This window comes from Motacilla alba, chromosome 1A, assembly GCF_015832195.1.
Source record: "Motacilla alba alba isolate MOTALB_02 chromosome 1A, Motacilla_alba_V1.0_pri, whole genome shotgun sequence".
Lineage (NCBI taxonomy): Eukaryota > Metazoa > Chordata > Aves > Passeriformes > Motacillidae > Motacilla > Motacilla alba.
In genome coordinates, this window is record NC_052031.1 from 7,795,476 (window position 1) to 7,818,981 (window position 23,506).

At 42.4% G+C, this 23,506-nt stretch overlaps 1 protein-coding gene across 4 annotated transcripts in view; it reads right to left on the minus strand.

Moving 5' to 3' along the window:
* Positions 1–23,506, minus strand: part of GRM3 (glutamate metabotropic receptor 3) — a 102,542-nt gene that overhangs the window by 33,410 nt on the left and 45,626 nt on the right. For all 4 annotated transcript variants that reach the window (XM_038154042.1, XM_038154044.1, XM_038154045.1 and 1 more), the window contains one exon: positions 11,471–12,074. In XM_038154042.1, coding sequence (XP_038009970.1) covers positions 11,471–11,968 — 498 coding nt within the window. In that variant the 5' untranslated portion in view covers positions 11,969–12,074. The remainder of the gene's footprint in view (positions 1–11,470; positions 12,075–23,506) is intronic.

The following is a 23,506-nucleotide window of genomic DNA, read 5'->3' on the forward strand; positions in this document are numbered from 1 at the left end:
CAGACTCTGCTGTGAGCCATATAAGTACAGGGACTTTCACAGCCCCTGGGCCACATGGAACTGAGGACTTCAGGCGGTTCTTATCCTCCTGTTCTTCTGGAGCGCCAGGAAAGACCAGGTGTCCTGGCATCTAGCTGTTGCTGTTGAGTTGAAGTGTGCCTTCACAAAAAAAACCAAACACATTGGTAGTGGTTTATCTTAGTTTAAGCCAAAATATAACCTTTCCTACAGTGCTTGGAAGGAGTATCCTGAGTTTTAGCTGACACTGCAGTTTTGCCAGTGGGTACAGGCACAAGGCTGGGAAGTGCTGCAGCTGAACGAGTTTCTGTCCCTCAGAAAGCAGCTGCTGTGTTCTTAACCTCCCTGCTGGATGGTAACAGTCATTAAACTGCCTTATACTGGAAATGTGGGATTTAGTTTGCATCCGGTGATGGAAATGAACAGCTTTAAAGCAACGGGATGGGTAGAGAGGCTTGTTCTGTCACCAAGGTACAATGGATGCTTTGAGCATTGTTAAGTCCCTATGGTTTTGTAACTTTGATTACATGCCCACATATCCACATGGTTTGGTTCGCATGTCCTCTCTCAAGAGCACTCTGATTTGGTAATAAGAATGTACTCCATGTAGCTATTCTGGAACATTTCCTGCAGAACTGTGTGGGCTGGAATTGCTATTCTTGTCTCAGTTTATTCTAGCAGGAATTATTTTATTTGTGCTAAACTATAATGAAGATACACACACGTATCATTCTGCATTTCCCCCCTCAATTTGGCTAAAGAAGTACATTTTCAGCAGCTCAGGTAATGCTGGTCAGTGAGTGGACAAGCCTTCAGCTCACAGAAAGGTGCTTCTAACAAATATAGCAGCTTTATAGTTAGATTTCTTTTTTCTTTTTTTTTTTCTGTTTGTTTGTGCCTTTTAAATTTTTTTTAATTTTTTTTTTCTTTTAGTCTAAGCAGCAAGAGCATCCATAGAACTACTCTCCCAGTTTACATGGGGGCTCTCAGTCTTGGTGGCCACTATACTTCCAGGGTCCCTGCAAACACCTGTAATTCTCAATCCTGTGCTCTGGGAGAAGAAAGTTTTCATGTATTTACAGCTGTTTGCTCTAAAGCTCTTCATTATAAAGCTGTCCAGATGGCAGATTTTTCATGGACTAAAAACTAAAAAATATAAGGAAGGAAGTCTGATTAATCATAAAGGATAGTGACCCAAACATTCCTGAGAACTATTACTGCTCATGGAGTTCAGTGGAGTTGTATCTGTTGTTAATTCAGATCAGGACACTCTTCTTTAAATTCTCAAGTGGGGATTTTCTGGAATATTGTAACGTTGTGATATTAGGGACTAATTTTTCAAAAAAGCTCAAGTCTCAGGCACTTAGCTGATGCAATTGATTTCAGAACAGTCCCTTTTCCCAGCCATTTTCATGCTGATCTGAGCATTTGATCATGAAAATATTATCCTGGTTAAGAGACTAACAGGATCCAGCAGGTTCTGCAGAAGAGCTGATATCTAAGACTGTGCCTGCTCAGTGTAGTAGAGGACAGTGGGATGTAAGCCAGAGTTATGTGCACTGAGATTGAACCACCTGGGGCACACCTCCGGTGTGGCTCCCTGCTGCCTTGGCATGTGTGGAGCAGCTTCAAAATTGCAGTGCAGATCCAGCTTTTGCTCAGTGAAATAATTTACTCTGGCAAAGCTCCAGGGAGTAATTTAATCAAGCCGTGGTGCATGCAATTAGTGCCTGAAATCCATATGTTGGCACTTAAGCAGCAGTAGTAGCCAGGGTTTTTTCACTGTCAAAACTGGTGGGTTTTGCAGATACTTTTGAAGATAAGTCTGGATGTTCTGCATCTGCAAACCAAGCCGGCCACTTTGCAGAGCTTGCTGTGAATAAAGCATGTTGATGGAGTCTGCATTCAGGGAGATGGGAAACCTTTATTTGCTCTCGTGCTGCTGGGCTCATTAGTGCAGCCACCACCCTGTGGTCAGGTGCCCACCCCCCAGGGAAATCTGGCTCTCACTCAGCTGCTGGGATGGGGATTTGGTGGGTGATTTGTTGCCCAATATGAGCATGGCAGTAAGTCCAGTGCCAGCCACAGGGACATAGTGGCACCAGCAAATCCTGCAAATGGAGTGGCTGTGGCCCTGCCAGGGGGGACCAGTGTCTCTCTCCCTCCCCACATCTGTCACTTCTGCTTCTCTGAACTGCAGGGACAGGATAAATGCTTGTGGGATATTGCCAATCTTGTTTAAAACACTGAAAATGGCTTCATAACAACCACCTGCAAGGAGCCATGAATTAGATACAGCTATCAAACACATGAACCTGGTTTCTGGGTGTATTAGTGGAACTTCAAGAATCCTGCTGGTAAATGGGGACTGATAGGTTACACCTCTATGTCTCAGTAACCTTGATCTATCTTATGATTTATTGAATCTCATAGAACATTTTCTTTAACCTTAATAAAATTTTTATTTTTGCTGGCAGTAGGATTTATTCTGATGTTTTTGTTAAAAATTTCCCTTTTTAATGGCCCTGAAATTATTACAGGGATTTTTTTTGAATGTGTATGGGATTAGAAAACACAGGAAATATTTTGGAGAAAAGAAGGAAAGATAAATCTCAAAAGTTCTAGAACAAGTAGGGTGTTTTTACCACAACTCACAAGTGTGGATTGCACATTTGTTGGACAGAGGAGGCCCCTTGTTAGATGACAGTGCTCTCTGCCCTTCTGAAATTTAACCATGCGAGAGTCTCATGGCACTTAACATGGTTTAATGAATCTAATTTCACAGAGCTCCTTTGAGACAGGGAAGAGCTACTCTGAACAGACAATAAATTAGACTGTGGAGCAGAATTACATTAAGGTAGAGGAGTTTTTCTCTACCGAGAAACTGGGCAAATTTCTGTCTCTCTGAGCTGCAATCTGTCCTAATGGAGATTCTTTTCTTGCCTTTGGTCTCCCGAGGAAGTCTTTCTATTTCTGGGAATAAGTTGCAAGTCCAGATTCCCACAGTAAGACGACGGCAAAGCCATATCCCAAGGTTTTTCCTAATTTCATTGGTGTAACACAGGGCCTGACCTCCTGCTTTGAAAAGCATGGACTGCAGCTAGTGTATGTTTTATCCAGTTCCTAAATGATGATAATCTACCTTGTTGGCTTTTTGTTATTATTTGGGCAGCTGGAAGTCAAACTGCATTTAAAGCATTTGTAGAAACATATAATACAGGGGTTTTTTTTCCTGATTTAAATTTTTCTTGTTTCTTAAATCTAAAATTTACCAAAAGTTTGGCCAAAAGAGCTATTTTAGAAAGGCAGGAAAGAAATGCTGGTTCTGAATGGGCTGGGATGTGGGTGTGTGGTAGGTGGCAGGCATAAACCTAAGGTAGAGACTAAATGAGGTACCTCTCCAGCCAACAGTCTCCACTGGCCTGTGCAGTCTCCCCATGGTCTCAACTCCTGGAATGTACATTTTTTTCTCAGGTTAGAATCTCCCCTTTTTCAATTTATAAGTATTTTCTTCTTTCCTCTGGTCCTACATCATGTTGATAAAGACATTTACTTTGTGTTCCTGAGAACAAACCTGTAAGTACTGAAAAGCTGATATTTGCTTCCCACCAAGCCTTCTCCAGGCTAAACACGTGCAGTTCCCTCAATTTCTTCCTGTAGGGTTTGTGCTCCAGATTCTTCTTCCCATTCTTATATTTGTATTTATTGAATCATCCTTTCACCAAGGGACCCAAAGTTAGAGGTAATATTCTAGATGTGGTCCAATGAGAATAGAATAAACAGAAATATTCATTTCCATCTATGTACTGGCTATGTTCTGCAGATACAGCCCAGCAGGCTGTAAGCTGCCAGACTGCATCACTGGCAATAAATATGAGCAATGCTGAAAAGCTGAGCTGGGCTCCACCATCATTTTCCCTCTTCTCTTGGGATTTAGGAGGCTCCTACCTGGGGACAGTGTGACCCAGAGTGACCCAGTCTGGACACTTCTGGCATACTCACACAATTTGGGAGAATTTGGGAGAAGGAGAGTTCAGTGGTGCAAATGCAGTTGCTCACCTTGCACCCAAGAAAAAATTCACTCTAAGCTAATTTGTTTTCAAAGGGAAATTAGGACCCTAAGGGCCTCACTGCTTTCAGAACTGAAAAACCTTTATCAGCCTGGAACATCATCTCTCCCTAGCCCATTTTTAAAATAAGGGTGCCATCTCTGGGATATCATAATAAGCACTAATGAAGGCAGTGACTGCACAGGGGCTGTGTCATGACCTACAGCAAAAAGCACCAATTTAGCTTCAGCAGAACTCCAAGCACTGACCCCAGAAGGTCACTGGGAATGCCAATGTCCCAGTTCTTTAAATCATTAAAGGTCACTTGTAAGGAACTCAATCAGATGCAGTGAGGTTATTTAGGAGTCCCAGCCTGGCTTGTTCTCCTGTGGAATCTTCTGGTGCGTTGCAGGACTGAAATGGTTTCCATCAGCTTTCACACTCCTTGGTATTAAGAAGCCTGTTTCCTACTTTGGAAGTAATGTTCCTTAACAAAATTATTTCCAAAAGGTAACTCAGGAAAAGAAAACTCACTATCAAACAAATAGAAAATGTCCAGCATTTTTTGTTGGCAGGAAGAGGGGTGAAGGAAACATTATTTTTAGCCTTGCTTTTCTCCTGAAAATTTAGGCAATGAAGCTGGGAAAAATATAGCTAAATGTTTGCAGTGGACTCAGTAGCTGCCACACGGAGAGAAGCAGTGTTTGAACTGTGAAATAACTTCATCTGCAAAATGAACATCAGAAATGAGGAATACTGTCAAAATAACAGCTAGGATTTCTGCACAAGACTTGGGAATTTCTTTTTGAATTTGTGTCTGTCCTGTGCAATAAAAAGTAAACCATGGAGAGCATGCAGAGCAATGTTGTGTTTTGAAGGAATTGTTTGGAAATCTTTTTTTCTTTTCTCCTGCAGGGGATAGCACAGAGAGCTGACACATATGCATGCTGCCTCCATACAGCATTACTGTTGCAGTGAAGTAAGCTGAGCACCAAACTTGCACCTGAATAGAGACTTGTGCAGAAGACCTTGCTTTGCCTGAGAATGCAACTCTTCTCTGAAACTTCATAAACCTGCCTGTGACTCAGGCCCCATTTACACAGGATCAGAAAAGGTACCAAAACTGCAGCTGTTGGTTCTGAAGGAACACGGAATTGCTTCTGGAGTTAAAAGACCTATCAGTGTAAATATGGTAATTTAAGACTCGTTAACTGATGAGTAAATCCTAGTCAGAAGGGGTAGAATGAGTGCAGAGTAGGGTCTAGTCAGAAGGGGTAGAATAAGTATAGGTGGTGTCTAGGTGACCCTAGCTAGTTCTTTTTTTTGGTCACTTTCTCTTTTAGAGACATCCTTTCCCACTTGGAACACTTTATTGCTCTCTACAACTCCCTGAAAGGAGATTGCAGCCAGGTAAGAGTTGGTCTCTTCTCCCCTAACAAGTGACAGGACAAAAGAAAAGGGTCTCAAGTTGAGCAAGGGGAGGTTTTGATTAGATACTAAGAAAAATTTCTTCGCTGAATTGGTGGTCAGGCATTGGAACAGGATGCCCAGGGATGTGATAAATCACCAGCTCTGGAAGTGTCAATGAAACATGTTGATGTGGCACTTGGGAACATGGTTTAATGGTGGACTTGGCAGTGGGTTAAAGGTCCCACTCAATGATCTCAGAGGTCTATGCCAACCTCAACAATTCTATGATTCTCTCATTGTATGGTAGAGCTCCTTCCTTCTTACCTGTGATCTGGTTACTTACCTATCACTGTAAAGTCTCACAACTTCCCCTTAGCAAGAGGACAAAATGCACACACTTAAGAAATAAAAATGATGCCCCAAAACCAAATCAAAATGACTACAAATAGGTTACTGTGGGATTTTCGGAGAAGCCAGAGGGAGGTACCCATATTCCTTTGAACTCTCTAGGAAAGAAATGTTCAGTGTTCTCTGGGCATTTGAAAATCGCAGCCTAGTGGCTGTTCAGGTGCTGAATGTGGAATGGAAACAAGGAGAGGAACAAACAGCAAGGGTCTGGCTGAGTGGTGGTGGAAAGAGGGGAAGAACAGAGATAAAAGAGGAGAGAGTTTAAAGGAGATGCATGGAAGCTGGCAAGTGCATGTGTAGCTTAAATGCTGGGGGCAGGTGGTCCATCTCACAGAATGGTTTTTTTAATAAGGATCTGGTTTACCTTTACAAGCACAAAATCACCAGAGGCTGTCAGTGCACAGCACAAATAGTGTGTGTGGCCTGCAAACCTCTGCAACCCCCTGCACGTGTCTCCTGCCCACATCCCTGTGGGGTCCATGCACAATGGGACAGAGCCCCATGTGCTATGTTTTGCTTATTTTTTGGTTCATTTAAGGATTTTACACTATTTTCAGTGGTGATGGAAGTCAGAAGCTGTTGTTAAGACTCTGGTTGAAAGACGGTTTATCCTTGGAGGAAGGAAATGGAGGTGATTAGCTTTCAGGCTCCATGAGCCCTTGGCAGACTTTTGTGGCTAAGGAGAAATGACAGCCAGGAAAAGATTGCCAGTAAATGAGTACATATTTTGAATTTCATGCCAGATGGTCACTCACTTAGGAGTGGCTTTAGCTTTTGTGATAGCAGTAATGCACTGTTAAACCTGCTGCAGTGGTTTTGTTACAGTTTACTTGAGACTCAGCAAGGAACTGAAAAGAAGACAGCAGGGCACTGGTTTCTGTTCTCCCATTTTTTCTGGATGAGGCTCTAAATTGGAAATAACTTTCATGGTCATGATCTGGAGGTCTTGTGGGTTGACAGCCAGGTGACAGCCACTGGGCAATCTTTACATCCATGTCAATATAGTACACAGATAAATTAAAAATCCAGCCCATCTAAAGGAATGTTTTAATTTTTCTAAGAGCTGACTGCAGGGAATGGACCCTAGTCTTCATTTTCAGAAGAAGAATCCAGTTTTCAGAAACAGGAAAGAATCCAGCACTTGAATAAAAGTGTTCCTGCTTCCACATGAATATTCCTGAAAAGAGCTGACCAAAGTATCTCAAACATGGAATTGGTATTGGCTGTGCAGGTGCTCCTCTGCAAAAGAATACTGCCTCTTTTTGTAATCATTTTTATTGTGTCAATCTCTCCAAGGAAAATATGTTTGAAATTTCTGTTGTAAACTAAGAAACAGTGGATAACCTGGCTCAGATGAAAAGCCATGAGCCCAAAAGAAAACTCTCCAAATTTGGAATTCTCCACTTCCTGATGCTAGATTCAACTCAAGTCAGAATTTTATTTCATGAAAACAGCTTTTTAATTTTTTTTTTTTTTAACATGAGCTTTTCCATTGACTAAGAATCCTGGCTTGAGTTTTGAAGAATCAAATGCTGTGCAGATTGGTCTCACTGCTAATTTAAACACAACATCTAAAAACTAATTATCCAGATCATCATTAACGATAATAGCCTAGTCTGACCAGAAAATAATTAAGCATTCTGCATTCTCTTGTTGTTTTTAGTCTCTGCAAAAAGCGCCTATCGCACATACTGACTCAGTGGGGAAGGTGTTCATTGCTGATTTACCAGCAAAATCTTTTATTCCTTAGTGGAAGGGTAATGAAAGAAGTACAAATCTGACAGCAGGAGCATCATGAAATGATTTGGCAGACAGCTGTCCAGAAAAAAGCAGGAGAGGGAGGGTGAAGGGAGGGGAAGAAAAAATATTGAAATATAAAGACAAATTCACAGGAGGGAAAAAAAAAAAAAAAAGCCAGAAATATTTTTTGTCTGAAGAACTCAGCATGTTTTATTTTAAGGCTGAGAAACTGCACTGTGGACTTTATGGTGTTTACAGCTCTCAGCAAAAGAAAAATGCTTGCCAGGGCTACATCTGGAAGCATCCAGCACCCTGGATGCAGCTTGAAAACAGGGAAAGGGGGTGCTGAACCTTGCACACACACCCCTGGTGAAATATTTTGACTTTCAGCAGTGACAGCAGTGGTGTGATTCCAGTTGTTACTGGAGCTACTCTGTCCAGGTGACTGGCTCTGAAATTGGTATGGCACCAAAATGCTTGCCTTCAACGCTTGAAAGTCCTTACAATTTCAGGCTTGAGTCTGCAATGTCTATTATTCTTGACAGGGATTTTCTTTCGAAAGAGAACTTGTGACTGACTATCCTAACAGGATGGGCAACAGGAGTGAATGGCTTAATTATGTCTTTTCTAGGCTTAATTACATCTTTTTTTAAGGTGGTGTGAAATCTAGAGGAAAGCTAGAAAAGAGAGACTGAAGGAAGGCCAACACAGTCCATGTAAAGAGAAAATAAACAACTGAATACCTTTTTCTAGAAGAAAAAATGGAAGATGCTTGATGACAAGTTGAATGATTTGTGAAACTACTTGTTTTTCTGAAGAACTGTGTTCAGAAAGATCTCACATTTGAAAAACTATTGACAAGTCTAGGGAAGATCATAGAGTAATATTAGCTATAATAATATAGCTAATACTTATAGCAATAATTAGCTATAAGTATTGTTCATCATCCTCCTAAGGCTTTGAAAATTGGATGACCTAACAATTTTCATACAGCTATGTTGCCATTTTTTACATGTACCGATTGAGAAAATCTCTAATCAGGGCTTCCAATTTCCATTGGACAGCTGCTCCAAACCTAAGATTTTGGAATATGAAACATCTATATGACACTATATCTCTATTATGTATATTTGAAGTGTGCTGCATCCAATTCACTGCCTCAGATATGGATTTAGTCTTAGATCAGTGATCACCAGAAACTTGCTCCAAAGGGGCAGGCTGACAGATGTTGTGCAAAAGGCCACAGACTACTTAAGAAATGTGATCTCTCTCCCTCTGGGTTTCTGGGAGGGAATAAAATACCTGCACCATCTCCTCTGCTGTGACTCCTTTTGTAGATATGTCTTTTAGGCTGCCTTATAGCTTCATGTTCTTTGGACACACTTGAACTTAAGGTGGACTGAGAAACACACTGACCACAAACCAAAGGTACAGCAAAAAACCTCCCACTCCTCCCCAGTGGGATAGGGCAGTCATACAATGCTTCAAAATATTTTGCCAGCCTTCAAACAGTTGTAGCTCTGGGAACTGCTGAACCAAAGGAGAAATCTTACAGAATTTCTTCTTTTTGTTTCTAGTCACTTCTGGAACTCATTCAGCTTTTAGTGCCCACAGCAACCTACCATTTGCTGGTTTCATTTGATGTACTCTTTGTGTGATTGGAAGAGACAATGAAAAATTATTTCCTTAACAGTTTGTGCTGCCCAAGGTTCTGTAGCTACCATTTTTCCACTTCAGATATCTCTTTTTCAGCCTGAAACTTATTCTTTGTGCTCCAAGTGATCAGACCCACATAACTGGTGCAGGATACATTCCTGCTCTGCTAGCTGGTCCACAGAGGGGCAAAACCACTTCTACTACAAGAGATGGCTCTGCAGAAATTGTTCTCCTGCAGTATGGGTAAGGATTTGCCCTTACATTCCCTACTATGAATACACAGATGAGTTACACACTGGAATACAAAAGAAAATAAAACACAATTTCTTTAAATTCTTCTGTGCTCGTGCATGTCCTATGGGATCTGACCATGCTCCCAACTGATGGGATTCAATGCCTTCACAAGAACAGCAACCACTTCCCCAGAGTAATCCTGATTGAAATGAACATTGGATGAACTCTTGCCCTATTTATGAAACAGGCAAATGAGGTTCTGTGGGCTTTCTGTCACTGCTGGGATTGTCTGCAGTACACAAGAACTCTTACTGCTGTTGACACTGGTGCAGCGAATAAAGCCTGTGCTCAGTCTGGAAAAATGTCCCACACTGAGTCTGAAAAAACATCCTGCACAGTCAAGACTTGATGCCTTTGGAAACCTGCAGCTGACCATGAAGAAATACCAGATGAGGGGTCTTAGTCTATATCAGTCTGGGCTTAAGACAGAACCCACTTGTGATTATGAGTCATGTGAACTGGCTTGTTTTATTTGACACAAAATAATGTGGCCACAGAATCACAGAATCATTTAAGTTGGAAAATATCTTCAAGATCACACAGTCCAACCTTTGACTGATCACCACCACATCAGCCAGACCTTGGCACTGAGTGCCACATCCAGTCATTTCTTTAAAATATCCAGGGATGGTGACTCCACCACCTCCCTCCCTGGGGAGTCCATTCCAATGCTTAACAACTCTTTCTGTGAAGAATTCTTCCTGATATCCAACCTGAATCTCACTTAGCACAGCTTGAAGCCATTTTCTTTCAACCTGTCACTGGTTGCTGGGGAGAAGAGGGCACCCCTCATCTGGCTACAACTTCCTTTCAGGTATTTGTAGCTATAAGGTCCCCTCTGAGACTCCTCCAGGCTAAACACCCCCAGCTCCTTCAGGAGGAGACTCTTCACCATCTTTCTCTGTGGACTCTTCACCATCTCTGTTGCCTTTCTCTGGACACGCTCCAGCACCTCAGTGTTGCAGTGAGTGGCCCAGAACTGGGCACAGGATGTGAGGTGTGGCCTCACCAGTCCCCAGTACAGAGGTCCCTGCCCTGGTCCTGCTGGACACACCACTGTTGGTACAAGCCAGGATTCCGCTGGTTTCTTGGCCACCTGGGCACACCTGACTCATGTTCAGCCACTGTCAGCCAGCATCCCCAGCTCCTTTTCTGCTGGGACACTTTCCAGCCACTCTTCCCCCAGCCTGCTGTCCTGCAGAGGGTTGTTGTGACCCAAGTGCAAGCCCTGTACTTGGCCTTATTGAGCCTCATACCATTGACCTCAGTCCATTGATTCAATCTGCAGTCTTCCTACTCTCCAGCCGATGAGCACTCTTGCCCAGCTGAGTGTCACCGGCAAACTGATGGAAGGTACACTTGATCTCCTCACCCAGGTCATTGATAAAGATATTAAACAGGTCTGGCCCCAATACTGAGCCTTGGGAAACCCCACTAGTGACTAGAAGTAAGACAAGGATTTATTTTTAAATTTTAAATATCTGTTGTTAAAATGGCAAATGTTATGAACATGCAGCATGGCAGGAACATGTATTCAGACACATAGGTGGTATCATTTATGACTGATGTGAACATATATCTGCACTTAGAGCTGTAGAAAGTGTCATCAAATGCAAAGTTCAAAATAAATACTAAGACTTTTGGAAAGTTCAGATGCCTTCAGGGTACAACATAACTAGAAGAAGTGGACAGCTGCTGGAGGTTTGAAGTACAGTAAGTATTTTAAAAAGTGAATTGAACTAATGTAAATTCAGTAAAAATCATATGCTAGCTTGACCCCTAGGGTAAAGTGATCAAGCTAAGACTTGCTTTATTGGCAAACTTACATAAGCAGTGGTTCTCTCCCTGGAACTGCAGATAAGCAGTTCTCACCTGGTGGGGCTGCTGTGACTCACCTGTATGGAGACGCTGCTGTAGGAGCCACCTATGACTCCTGCAATGAGCAGAGGCAAATTCTCCTGGATGGCATACGAGCCGTCAGGGCACATGTACTCTGTTTCATCCACTTTAGTCAAAGATGCCCTGACGAACTCCAAAGACTGTTCTAAGGCATATGTATCCCTGGAACACGTGTCCAAGATGTGAACTCCAAGCTTAATTCCCGGCAGCAAGTAGTTGTCTTTGTTGATTTCATCAATTGCAAACAGCATGGCCTCCAAGCGCTGGATGCCTCGGTCTTCATTGATTCTCCCACATTCTTCTATCCCAGTGCCTTTTTCCTTGATTGGGAATAAGCCTCCTAAGACCAGGTCTCCTTCTATCTTAATTTCCTTTCTGACAAAGCTGTGGTCACTTAGGGAGAGGAAAACTCCTTTGGAAAATAAAGCTAGCGCAAGGACTTGGAGTCTGGTGAACATCTTCATTGGTCCTGTTTTAGCAGCTCTAAGAAACATTGGTGGGAGCAAAAACGCTCTTCAGTCCTTCTGATCCATTGCCAGATATGAAGTGTTGTCCCACAAGCCAGCGATGAACAAGCCAACAAATCTTTCCACTGGACCTCTAAAGAAGAGACGGAAAGAATTAGAAAAGGCAAAAGGAGACACAGGGATGGGAGATGCCTTTATCACACAACCATCCCTCCTTGAGGCAAACAAAACTCTTCCAAGCAAGTTAAGGTAAATACATAAATAAGTAAGAGAGATATGAAAGAGGAGAATAAGAGACATGACAAGAAAGAGTCTCGTGTTTGATGCTTGCTCAGGGCATGAAAATGCTTGTGGCTGGACTTTCTCTCTTTGATGTTAATCACAGCTCAGTGCTCAGATCAAAGGGAGAACACAGCAGTGATGTGTGTACTTAGGATATGATTTTACTCTCACTAAGGTCAAGACAGTTTGCCAATGACCTGAAAAGGAGAAAAATCAAACCTCAGAGTGAAGATCACAATGTAACAACTTTTTTAATAAATATACATACACAAAGTCTGTTTATGCAGCACAGATGCATGACTTGTCCATAGACTCCTTGTCAATATCTCTTCAAATTTATCACAGTTACTGCCTTGATCTCCCAATCTTGAGATTAATTGTGTGGCAATAGTTAAGCAGAACACTTTAATAATTTATTTCTGTACTTACCTTTTCCTTAACAGAGCATATGCTATTAGAGTTGCAGGGTTATTTATAATTTAGAAACACTTAGCACAAAGAAATTGAAATCAGCAACAATTAAGATTTAACACTGAATAATGAATGAGCATGCTTATTGCAAGGCAGTTGTTTATCCTAGTACAATTTCAACATTGCTGTACCAATTTGAGAGAAAGGATAGTTTTTTGTTCGTATTTATTCCAACACTGTTCTCTCATAAATCAGTAATGGGTCAGATGCACTGTTAAAGGTCTCCCTCTGCTATCTGAACAGTCTGAGCTGCAGACTGTCTCAGCAGAATTTTCCATTCAGAAATGTCAATGGAAAAAATGCTTCCTCATGCCTAAATGATCTTTAAGTAAGCTAGTTTGTTTATCTCCTGTGGATTATTAAACAGGCCCAGAAAATATATTTTATGGTAATTTTTAACAGAAGTAATGATGTTGACTGTATTCAGCAGTACTTTCTGTATCAGACTTAGTACTCTAATTTACCAAACACTATTGAAGTGTACACAGGGCATATAAAATGGTGGTACTATCCCACTGGAAATCATTATCAGATAAAAAGGTGAAATTTGTAAGATAAATGGCTGCGTGGTTAATAATTCAGTTCCATTGTTTTCATCACTAATCCACTGTTTAGATAAAAACAGGATTTGGGATTTTTTTAAATGCAATATCCATCTTATTTACCTCTGCGGCTTCTGTTGCCACTGTATCTCAGCAAACATTCATACGTTTAGCTTTATAACAGTGGCAAAATATTTGTTTTCCCCGTTTCACTCTTGAGAGAAAAAGAGACACAGAGAGATGAATTAAGATTCTCAGAAGATTCTAAATTCAGATTTTGATTTGCTTGGCACTCACAATCACTATCAAAATTTGGAAAGGTCCACTGTGCTCTGAACCCCCTGGTTCCCACTGAGGCACTGAGCCAGAAAAACTTCCTAACCAAGTTCTTCCAAGCTTGTTCTTGAGTGATTTACCTAAGGTAATCAACACAGCCAAGAATCAAACTTTGATCTTTCCCAGTGCTCCTCTGATACCCTAACAATAAACCTCCCTTGTTTCCTATTGCTCCCTCTGGCTTTTATGTGAGTCTTTTATAAGGTCATATTAAACCAATCTTCTTTCAACAGCTCTTTTACATGACCAGGAATAACTGAATTTCCCCAAGAAAAGGCTTTAAAATGGGACCCTCTAGAAGGTTTTCTGAAACTACCTGGGGCATACCTAGAGCTACAGCAGGGAGGATGCTCTCATTCCCTGACTCCCTCATAGCTGCTGGTTTCTGTAAATGGCATCACCTTTCACCTTGCATCTCCTCCGTGTCTCAGGAATGTGTGAGTCTCTGCTACATCAAAAAGAAAGGATAGAAAGGTACTGAAAATTATTTCAACATTGCATGTTATTTCCTCAGCAAAGAATGCACAGGATTTCTGTGTTCTGTCACTTATGCTTGTTACAGCGGTATTGCTGAGGGAAACTGGAGTTTCAGTGGTGGCACAGCAAGAGATCAGTCCCTGCAGAACCCAAGGGGCAACCTGACTGGGTGAGAATTGGGAATGACCATTTCTCTGATTCTTCCTTGCCACTTTGTGTTGACAGCACTGGTCTGAAGGTGTCCAGGGATGTGAAAGGAGGAGGTGGTGGGAACTCCATTTAGGTTGGAGAATACAGATGACTCATCCCCACAGTCCTGCTCTATCTGGGGACACACAGCTTGGTAAGGGGTGTCCATGGGTGGGGGCCACCCACCTACACCACTTGTCTTACCCTCCCCAGGGCCTGTGGAGTTCTGAGCTTTTCAGGGGGGCTTTAGCACTGCAGGGTGACACCACGGATGCAGAACCCTGCTTCCCAGGAAAAACATCCTATTTTATGTGTCCAATTCCTCTCTTTATAAATGGGAGACAGTAAACAAAAACACAGCTTAGGGTATAAAATGTGCTTCTCTTCTTCATCAGACTTGGCAGCCTGTGCACTGCTGCCCATGTAGTGGCGTTGCAGTGTCCTGCTGGGCACCAAGGGTGCTGAGCAGAGGTTCAGAGTGAAGGTGTTCATGCAAAGGCTGATTTGTCAGGGCAGGTTTCCCCTTTGGGTTATGAGGGTTGGGTGCCTCCAGGGTTTCTCATGGGTGGGACTCCTGGAGGAAGCTGTGAGGCAGATTTGGGTGGTCAGTGAGCAGCGTCACTATGGTGACACTCAACAGACATCTTGGGGGGATGGAGACTATTTTAAAGCAGATCACAGAGATGGGCTTGCAGCTCAGTTCCTCTCCTGTTCTCTCTGGTGTGCACCTCCCACATGCTTTTTCTGCAGCTTGTGTAACTCAGGACTATATATACAAACATTTCATACCTATTCCAGGCTGATACAGCCCATATTCATCCTCTTGAACATGGTGAAGATACCACTGATCATATCCTTCCTGAAGTGATTGCACCATACTGACCACTCCTACTGGCTTTTGCAGAACTGTCTTCTACTAAAAGCATGTTTCTGGGATATTTCAAAAAGAAATGCTTGCTGATCAAGTGGAAATTCTTGTATTTTTTTGTTTATATTTTAAAGATTTAATGTCAGCTACAGGCAAGGTTGTGTTGTTCTAGGTGTTCTGTTAGTACGAAAAATATGTGCATTCCTGCCCTATAGCCTTTGGATCTCTGGTGGAAATAGAAGTAGAGTCTGGGTGTAGAAGCAATGTAAATATCAACATGAAAAATAAACAGGCTGAAGGAGAAAAGTTTCCATATCTGCATCAGAGGGTTTCTGCCAGCATTGCTCTGTCTGAACTTTAGCCAGAAGCACTCAGCTTGTGAAACATCTTCATTTGGCTCTCCAGAACCCCTTCTCTTTCCACTACAAGAAGCCCACAGGGGGAAGCTACATCTGCCCTTGAGGGACACTCAGCACATCCCTCACTGAAAGCAACTCACTTGTGTACAAAAGCAGCTGTGCAGCTCTCACTGAAAATCTACTTGCCTCTATAGGTCTGAATCATCAGCTTTGGTAGATTATTTTTCTGTGTGTGAAAAGTTGATTGCACAAATTTACTATTTCTTGGTGTAAGTTTGCTTATTTACTAAGGATGGGCACATTCTTGTTTCTGTGAAAGCAACTGAAATGAGAAAGAGGTTTGAGGTTTCTGTGTTCAGTATCCCACTGATATCATCTCCAAAATGAAATCTGTCTTCCAGGGCTATAGTCACATGTCAGCTCTGGTCCTCTGCAGGCCTTCTGTCTGCAGCTCATGGAGCAGGTCCATCTGTGCTGCTGGTTCAGAGATGAACTCTTCTCAGACTAAGCATTTTAAGCCTATTTGTCTTGTAGGTGTCAAACTTCAAAGAGACTTGCAATTGAATCTTTCATTTTGACAGATGACCTATAAATCAAACATTATTGCTCATACATGAGTGGTAATTTTGTCCATGCCTTCCATCATACCAACACCAATGCTTGGAATTGGCAACCCAGCATCCAGCAGCCATGTATTTTCCAATCTTCCAGTTATAAGGATGGAATGGGAAGCCTTACAGAGCTGAGGCACTTCAGATTGCCTAGCTATTTTTCAACACCATTAACTAATGAATAGGGCAATCTACATGACAGGGCTAAAACTCTGGACAGGTTTCCTCTCCTCCCTACCATGTTCTGTACCCTAAATTCCCCCACGTTTGTTCTCTCTCACAGTGTTTTGCAGGGCTCATATGTTTATGCAGCTTCCTGACAAAGGATGCAACAAGAGCTGGCGTGGGTGCTGGAGAGGATTATGTTTAGCTTTATTGTGGGTGGCTCCCCCTTGGCAGTTGAGGATTTCTACTGCATTATTCAGAACTATAAAGTGTTATTGTGGTGCCTGGAGCCATATGCCACCTCGGTATCACCTGCTGTCCTTTGTAAACTTCCTTTGGAGGAGAACCATGCCCAGTGAAAGGTCACAGAGGAGGTTCCCACCACACCTGTGCTCTTGTGGCATTTTAGAAATATTGAAGCTAATAGTTTCATCAATAGATCTTTCTCCAAGGTCACCCATCAGAGAAGTATCTTTCCCTGAGCCTTTGCTGCACCCTACAAATTTTATCTTAGGGAAGCAAATTTCTAAAACAATTCAAATTTCAGCTCAAAATTCCAGTGTGTCTTTCAAGAGTGACACAAGAAGCTGAATGCCAAGATTTCTTTCTCTCAGAGATCATGGATAACTTGCACAGTAGCATAGATCATCCAACACATTTATCACATTTCTATGTGCCCTGGCAGGACTTGACCTTAATACCTGATGAGAACTACACTGAAATATAATGTCTTATTTAATCAGAAAAAAGTGACAGACAAGCTTGGGTCTCCTTGCCAATTATAATTAAAGATGTCACCTCTGGAAGAGAAATATTTGTAAAGTGACCCAAAGCTTACAGAGACAGACCTGTGCCAAGCACACAAATTGCTCACATCCTGATTCTGGCTGGCTGAAATCTGGTAGCTTAAATCAGGGCATAAAAGAAAACAAAGAAACAAACAAACCAGGGGAAAGTTGCAGAACATGTGGTGAGGTGGAGAAGAGAAATAAATTTCTTCTATGGAAATGGAGAATTTCTTCCATGAAATGTTAATCAGGTCCTGACATATAAATTGCTGAAAATTAATCAAAGTGTATTAAATTTCAATTGCTGGCTGTTACATCTCAAAAATGGCTTTCCAATTAGGTGATTTTGTGAATTTCATTTCATCTTGAAAACCTATACACAACAAGCACTAATTATTGCCATTAGCACCAGCAGCAGCATGAGGCTACAAACCATACAAGTTCATGCCATGTCTAGTATATTGTAAAAAAGTTTGGAAAGCCCTAAAAATTTAGGAGAATTTTCAGTATAAAGACATATTAAGCCAGAGATAATACATCAGAGTAGGAGTAAATCATCAGTCTTAAAAGAAAAACTTATATTCTGTTGCTTTAGAACAAGAAGAAAAATTCAGAACACTGTGTTACTATTTGTACTGTGTTAGCATCAACATCTGATGCTTTATGTTTTCTACAATGTCAACATACAGCAGATGCCCAGCCCTCTCCTCAGAGATCCATGATATCCTGTTTCAGAAAAAAAGTATTTAAAATATTAATCACGCGGGAAAACAGATGTCTTTGACGTGTTACTCTTTAATTTTCCAGATATGAAATAACTCTATAGATTAGATCTAGAGGTATTAATTTAGCCTGGTGAGGAACGAGGAGCCCCTGAAGATAGCCAGACATTATTATGGTGTGGAAATATGAGTCTTTGTTATTTGTTAAAATACATGAGAGCATTTGGCACTGTCTGAGCTCTTCCAAAGTGAGTTGGTCTCAGGAGAGGGAGTAACAATGAGCAGACCACCAGAGGCAGAGCTCTGGGTCAGGCCATGCAGGCTTCTAAATCATTGGAGTTTCTCCCTGCTCTGACAATGAGTACATTCAAGTGCACTGAGGAGTCCAGCCGTGAGCCCGAGGCTCTGTGCCATCTGGACAATTTGTGGTGTAATGATCTTGATGTAATGCAAGGTTAGACCTTTGAAAGTCCCACCATCTTCCCTTCTGTCTTCTTTAGAATCAGCTGAATCCTACTGCTTTTTGTCCATCTGCTTATTTCTTCCAGGCTTTGGTGACAGCTGAAAGCCCACCAGCAGTGACTGCAATGAACAGGCAAGTGCTGTGTGCTTATTGATTGTGTGTTAGTTGACTTTAATCTCAGCCTTCACCTGTGATCCCAGAAAGGCATGGGAAAGGAAAAAAATAGGAGTATAAAGCCTTTGGGGACAAAGGAGCAGCTGGCTTCTGTGACCTGTGGATGTCACTGCAATTATTCCTCCTAGGTGGTGTGGGAGCACCAGCACCAGGCTAAGGTCAGCAATGTCAAATGTTGGGTGACAGAGGTGATGGCATAAGTGTGGAGCAGTATTGTCCAGAGTAAACCATGATGTTTTCAGTGTCATGTCCTGGGGATGAAATATTTAGCAAAGAGAAGCTTTAACACTTGTGCTTAATGCAAGTGAGGCTTAACTGAGTGAAGTTAACACCATCCAAAGTATAGCCCACCAAGGAGTATCTGTGCATTTACTCTTTAGACACGTTTTTAACCTTTCCCTCTTAATTGATTCTTAACCATCTATTTTTTTCTGCCCACACAGAGATGTTGCTGCTTTGTGCCCCTAATCACTTCTCAGCTCTCTGCAATGCCTGCAAGGTTTTCCTTGAGGCTGGGTCTCCCCTGAGCCTGTGTTCCAGCTGAGGTGCTCTGCCTGGGCATTCTTGTCTCCCTCCAGAGCGAGCAGCCAGATTTCACTCTTGCTATTGTGCCAAGATGTTTTCCTCACATTTTGGCAATACAAAAAATATGGCTGAGCCTCTGCATACGTGGAAGGCAGAGAGTCCTTTGCTACCATTGTTTCTGTTGAGGCTTTGGCTGGCAGCAGAGGCAGCCTCAGAATCACACCAGACCCACAGAACAGCAGTGTGCACCCTTTTCCCTCTCTGGCTGCATGTGTGGTGACTTCTGCTGTCACCCAGCCTGCTCTGATGGGACCTGATCCTGGCTTGGATCCCCAAGTAGCAGCACTCACACCTGGCTGGGAGCTCTCCACATCACTGCTCAGGATGGGAGAAACTGGAATAGTGGAGGTGATGGAAAGCACTGGGCTAAGTCCCCTCTGTAGCTTCTTCTCCCTGCCCCAATTTAATGATGAGTCAAATAAAACCTTCCCAGGTTGGTGCTCCCATCCCTGTCTGGTCTGAGCTGTATCTCCCAGTTTGCCACAGCCATACCAAACAGTCAGCTGGAAATGTTCTAGGTTAAGATGGCTCTTCTCATTTGATCAAGGCAATATTTCTCCCTCTGACATATTCACTGCAAGCACTTAGAGCAGGAGCTGCTGCCTTGCCTGTGCCTGTGCAGGGCTGAACTCTTGTCTCATCACCACTGACCAACCATTCAGTGATGAGATTCCATCTGCTTAACTTGCTCACTATCTTATGGCAATGTTTCAGGCTCTTCTGACCTCCTCTAGGAGAATCTCCTGCCTGTTCTGGTTAAGAAAAACACTAGGTGTCTCTGGGACCCCCAAAAGCACAAAAACATTTCTAATGAAAATATAGACTTTTCTTTGGGTTTGCCCAGCATCTGCAATATGAGGTCAAGGTAGGTGCCTGATTACCCTGACAGGGTTTCACCTGCTGGCCACTTGTTTTGTCGTGTCCCTGGTAACAACACAAAGCAATAGAAAGGGATCAAAACACGGAAAGAATGTTCAGGTTTTTAAGAAAGACCTATTTAGCAGTGGATTGTAGCTTTTTGATGTTTAGTTGTCTTTTTTCCTTTTTTTAAACATAAAAGGATTAAAAATTTAACAACAGTAGCCTCATATTGACATGATCCTTCCCTACACCCTCCCCACCAGAGCCCAGACTGGTAACTCTTCCATCACATGAATGTTACCTCCAGGCAACAGCATTCAGCGGAGTGTGAAATCACAATTAACAGAGCAAGTGTTTTGTAAGTGAGCAGAGACGGCCGCAAATTACATCCTGCTATTAGCTGAGTTTAGATCAACATTGTTGAACAGCTCCATGATTACTGGGCTGTGGCGTGTATTAAAAAAACATTAATAAAACATAATTGATTGAGAATTGTGCTTACTGCCTTCACAGTTCTAATCACAAAAGTCTCAGAAGTTTGCTGGAAACAAAAGCTGCCCTCAGCTATTTGTGGGAACTGGATTGTACTAAAAATTTTACAGAATTTGTTTTGCAGCTGTGGTAAGTCAGTAAACTACTGAAGCCTGTGGGGTTTGCTAGCTGATAGATCCTCTTTGCCTTTTTCTATTCCAGTCGGCAAAGAGAGGCATAAGATTGCCTTACCTTCACCAGAAAGTACCACTGGAAGTGGAAACAATAGCTCAGTCTGCCTTACACTAGGTGTGTCCTTATGTCACTGACAGGGAGCAGGAGCTGGTGGCTGCTATTTGCTGAGAAACAGGCAAATACAGAGCTATGCTTCAAAAATACTCACATTTATGGCTTTCTTTTGGGCCCCGGATTATTTCCAAAGCTTAAATCAGGTATTCGTACAGGAACCTGGAATGGTAATCCTGATTCATGACCCTGTCTGGGCTGATGGAGGGACAAGATATGTCACAAAAGTTTATGGCTACATTATCAAACTTGGATGCCCTGCTACGAATTTATGGACTTTAAAAAGGCTGCTCAAAATCAGTCGAATGTGGGGCTTCAAATGTGGGATTTGAGGCCCAGCCACTGACCTAAATGGACTGCTCTTCTTCATCAGTTAGTGCTTCAGGTACGTAAATCTCAGTCTCAGGCTGAGAATTCCCAAAACACTTCAGACCCTGCCTCCACTTGCTTATCAAGGTGATGCTTAACTCCCCTTCTAAGACAAATTCAGTTGGAGGAAGATGGACCTCGGCCAAAGTCCTCAGGGAAACAGGCTCAGGGATTGAGGGGATCTTGGCCTAGCTGTAACTATTTAAGACATTTCCTCACCCAACAGAGAGGAGGCATAAAGTGAGGAATAAACCTCCCAAGTTCTGAATCTCTCCTGTTGTGACCACTAAAAATGCTAGAGCTAGGAGTGTTGAAAAATCTTAGAAGTGTGTTGAAAAATCTTAGAAGTGGATCTAAAATTAGGTAACATAATGCCTGCATTATTTATTGACTTTTTTCAGCCTGTGCCCTGGTAAATAAACTTGTATAAATAGTGGGAGTAGGTTGCTTAAAAGCATTTCCTGTTAAAGAGCTAGCAGCAAGAGTTATTTTTAATGAAAATAAACCAGAGAAAGCAAATTTTTCCTGTTTCTGCAAAGATTTATCTCATGAACAAACATGCCTTATCCTGAGCAAGGGAGTGACTTCTACTGCTAAGAAATGAAATGTCAGTCAGTTATCACTCGGGCTCGTTTCAGTTTAGTACTCAGCTCTTTGCAGGTGCATCCTGGAACAAATAGCTCCAACCTGCACCAAGCTTCTCCTCTTTCCATCCCACCTGTCCCTCCCTCAGATCTGATGCAAACTGCTTGCTTGGCTCCTTTCATGCAGCTCCACAGCAGCGTATGTACATGCAGACATATATTTTTATGAGAGGAGCCAGAACCTCACACCCCCAACACATATACTGCATTCTCTCACTCTAAATGGCCATTGCTATGGCAACAACAGCTTAACTCAAAATTAAGAGAGGCATTTAGCACAAATTATGAAAGAAGAGATGAGACACTGGGTAAAGCTATGCATGGTTTGATGGCTCACTGTGTCTCCATTCACCAATTGTTTTGGGACACCCTGGGGACCTTGCCACTTGCAGTCTGTCACCTTCTGCCCAGCACTGTGCAGGAAACAGCTTTCTCTAGCACTGGCTTTGTCTTTATTCTTTTCTATGCTCACAGTAAATGGACTTTCAGCCTTTGGATTGGCCACAGAACTGAACTTGCAGTCTACCCAGCTTGGTGCTCAATCCCTCTGCCGGAATAATTCATGGCCTGGTAGTGTGATGGGGGAATTCCTTGTTAATGAAGGGAAGGAAAGACACAGGCCCTATTTAGAGTATCTGGAGCAGTGCTAGTTCTCTGATGAAGGCCCAGCTGAGTTGTTGGATGAAGCACAGTGCATGTTTGTGACACTTCTCCTTGCAAGGAGTTGCTCTGTGGTGCCAAATCTCCAACATAAGGACAAAGCAGAGGAAAGACAAACATGAATAACCTCAACAATTCCTAGTGAATTCATGTTTTTCTAAAACCTGTGCAAGCTTTGTCCTATGTTCTTATATAAGGTCACATCTTATAAAAGCCAAGATGAAAGGTCTACAAGGAGAGGGACTTTATAGGAGGGCATGAGATGGAGTAGATTTACATTAGCTATAGAGAAGAAATTATTTCGTGTGAGAGTGAAGAGGCACTGGAACAGGTTGCCCACAGAAGCTGTGGACTCCCCATTGCTAGAAGAGTTCAATTGGCTAGGACTTGCTAGGGGAATTGAAATTAAATGGTCTTTAAGGTCCCTTCCAACCCAAATCATTCCATGGTTATTCTCTGGTGACGATCCTTTGCTTTGGACAAAACATGGAATTGGCAACAACTATTCAGAGAAATTTTCATATCTAATTTTAGCCATGTAAAGTGAGGTTCCTTCTTTGGAACCCAAAGCTAAGCAGGATGAGCCCAGGTGTTAACTGTGGTCCTTTCATCCCTCACTAGAGGTGGACAAAGAGTTTTGGTCAAGGAAGAGTTAAAACTGCTTTGCGTGGATGCTTGTATAGAGGCTTATAATTTCTTGGAAGGTACAGTCCACAGTAAGGATGTGCTCCTGCCTCACTCCAGGAGGAGTTAGATCTGATTTATTTTGGGAGGATCAGGACTGGATATTCTTTCTGTGTGGCCTCTGTGCCTTGTAATAACAAGCTCTCTTGTTATTACAATTCTCATTGCAATCTAAGATTAATCCTTGTATCCCAAATTTCACCAAGGCCAGCATGAATGAATAATAATTCCATTAAGGAATTCAAGAACTGGCCAAGAGTCACTAGTTGTATTTGCTAACAAAACTAAACCAGAGGTGAGGATTTCATTGCTTTGCTTGCACTTTCTGGCTTTCATTGGGGGAGAAACCTCATGATTGCCAACATTTCTACTGACCACAGGAAGGCAGAGCCATCCTCGTGGCAGCAGGCATGCAATAAAAGCCATTCTGTGATAATTGCCTCAAATTCTCCTGTCAGGCAGTGATTGAAAAAGGAGAGTTGAGAAACCACAAGGCCAGGTGCACGAGAAAAAAAGTAGGTTAGGAATTGTACATGCC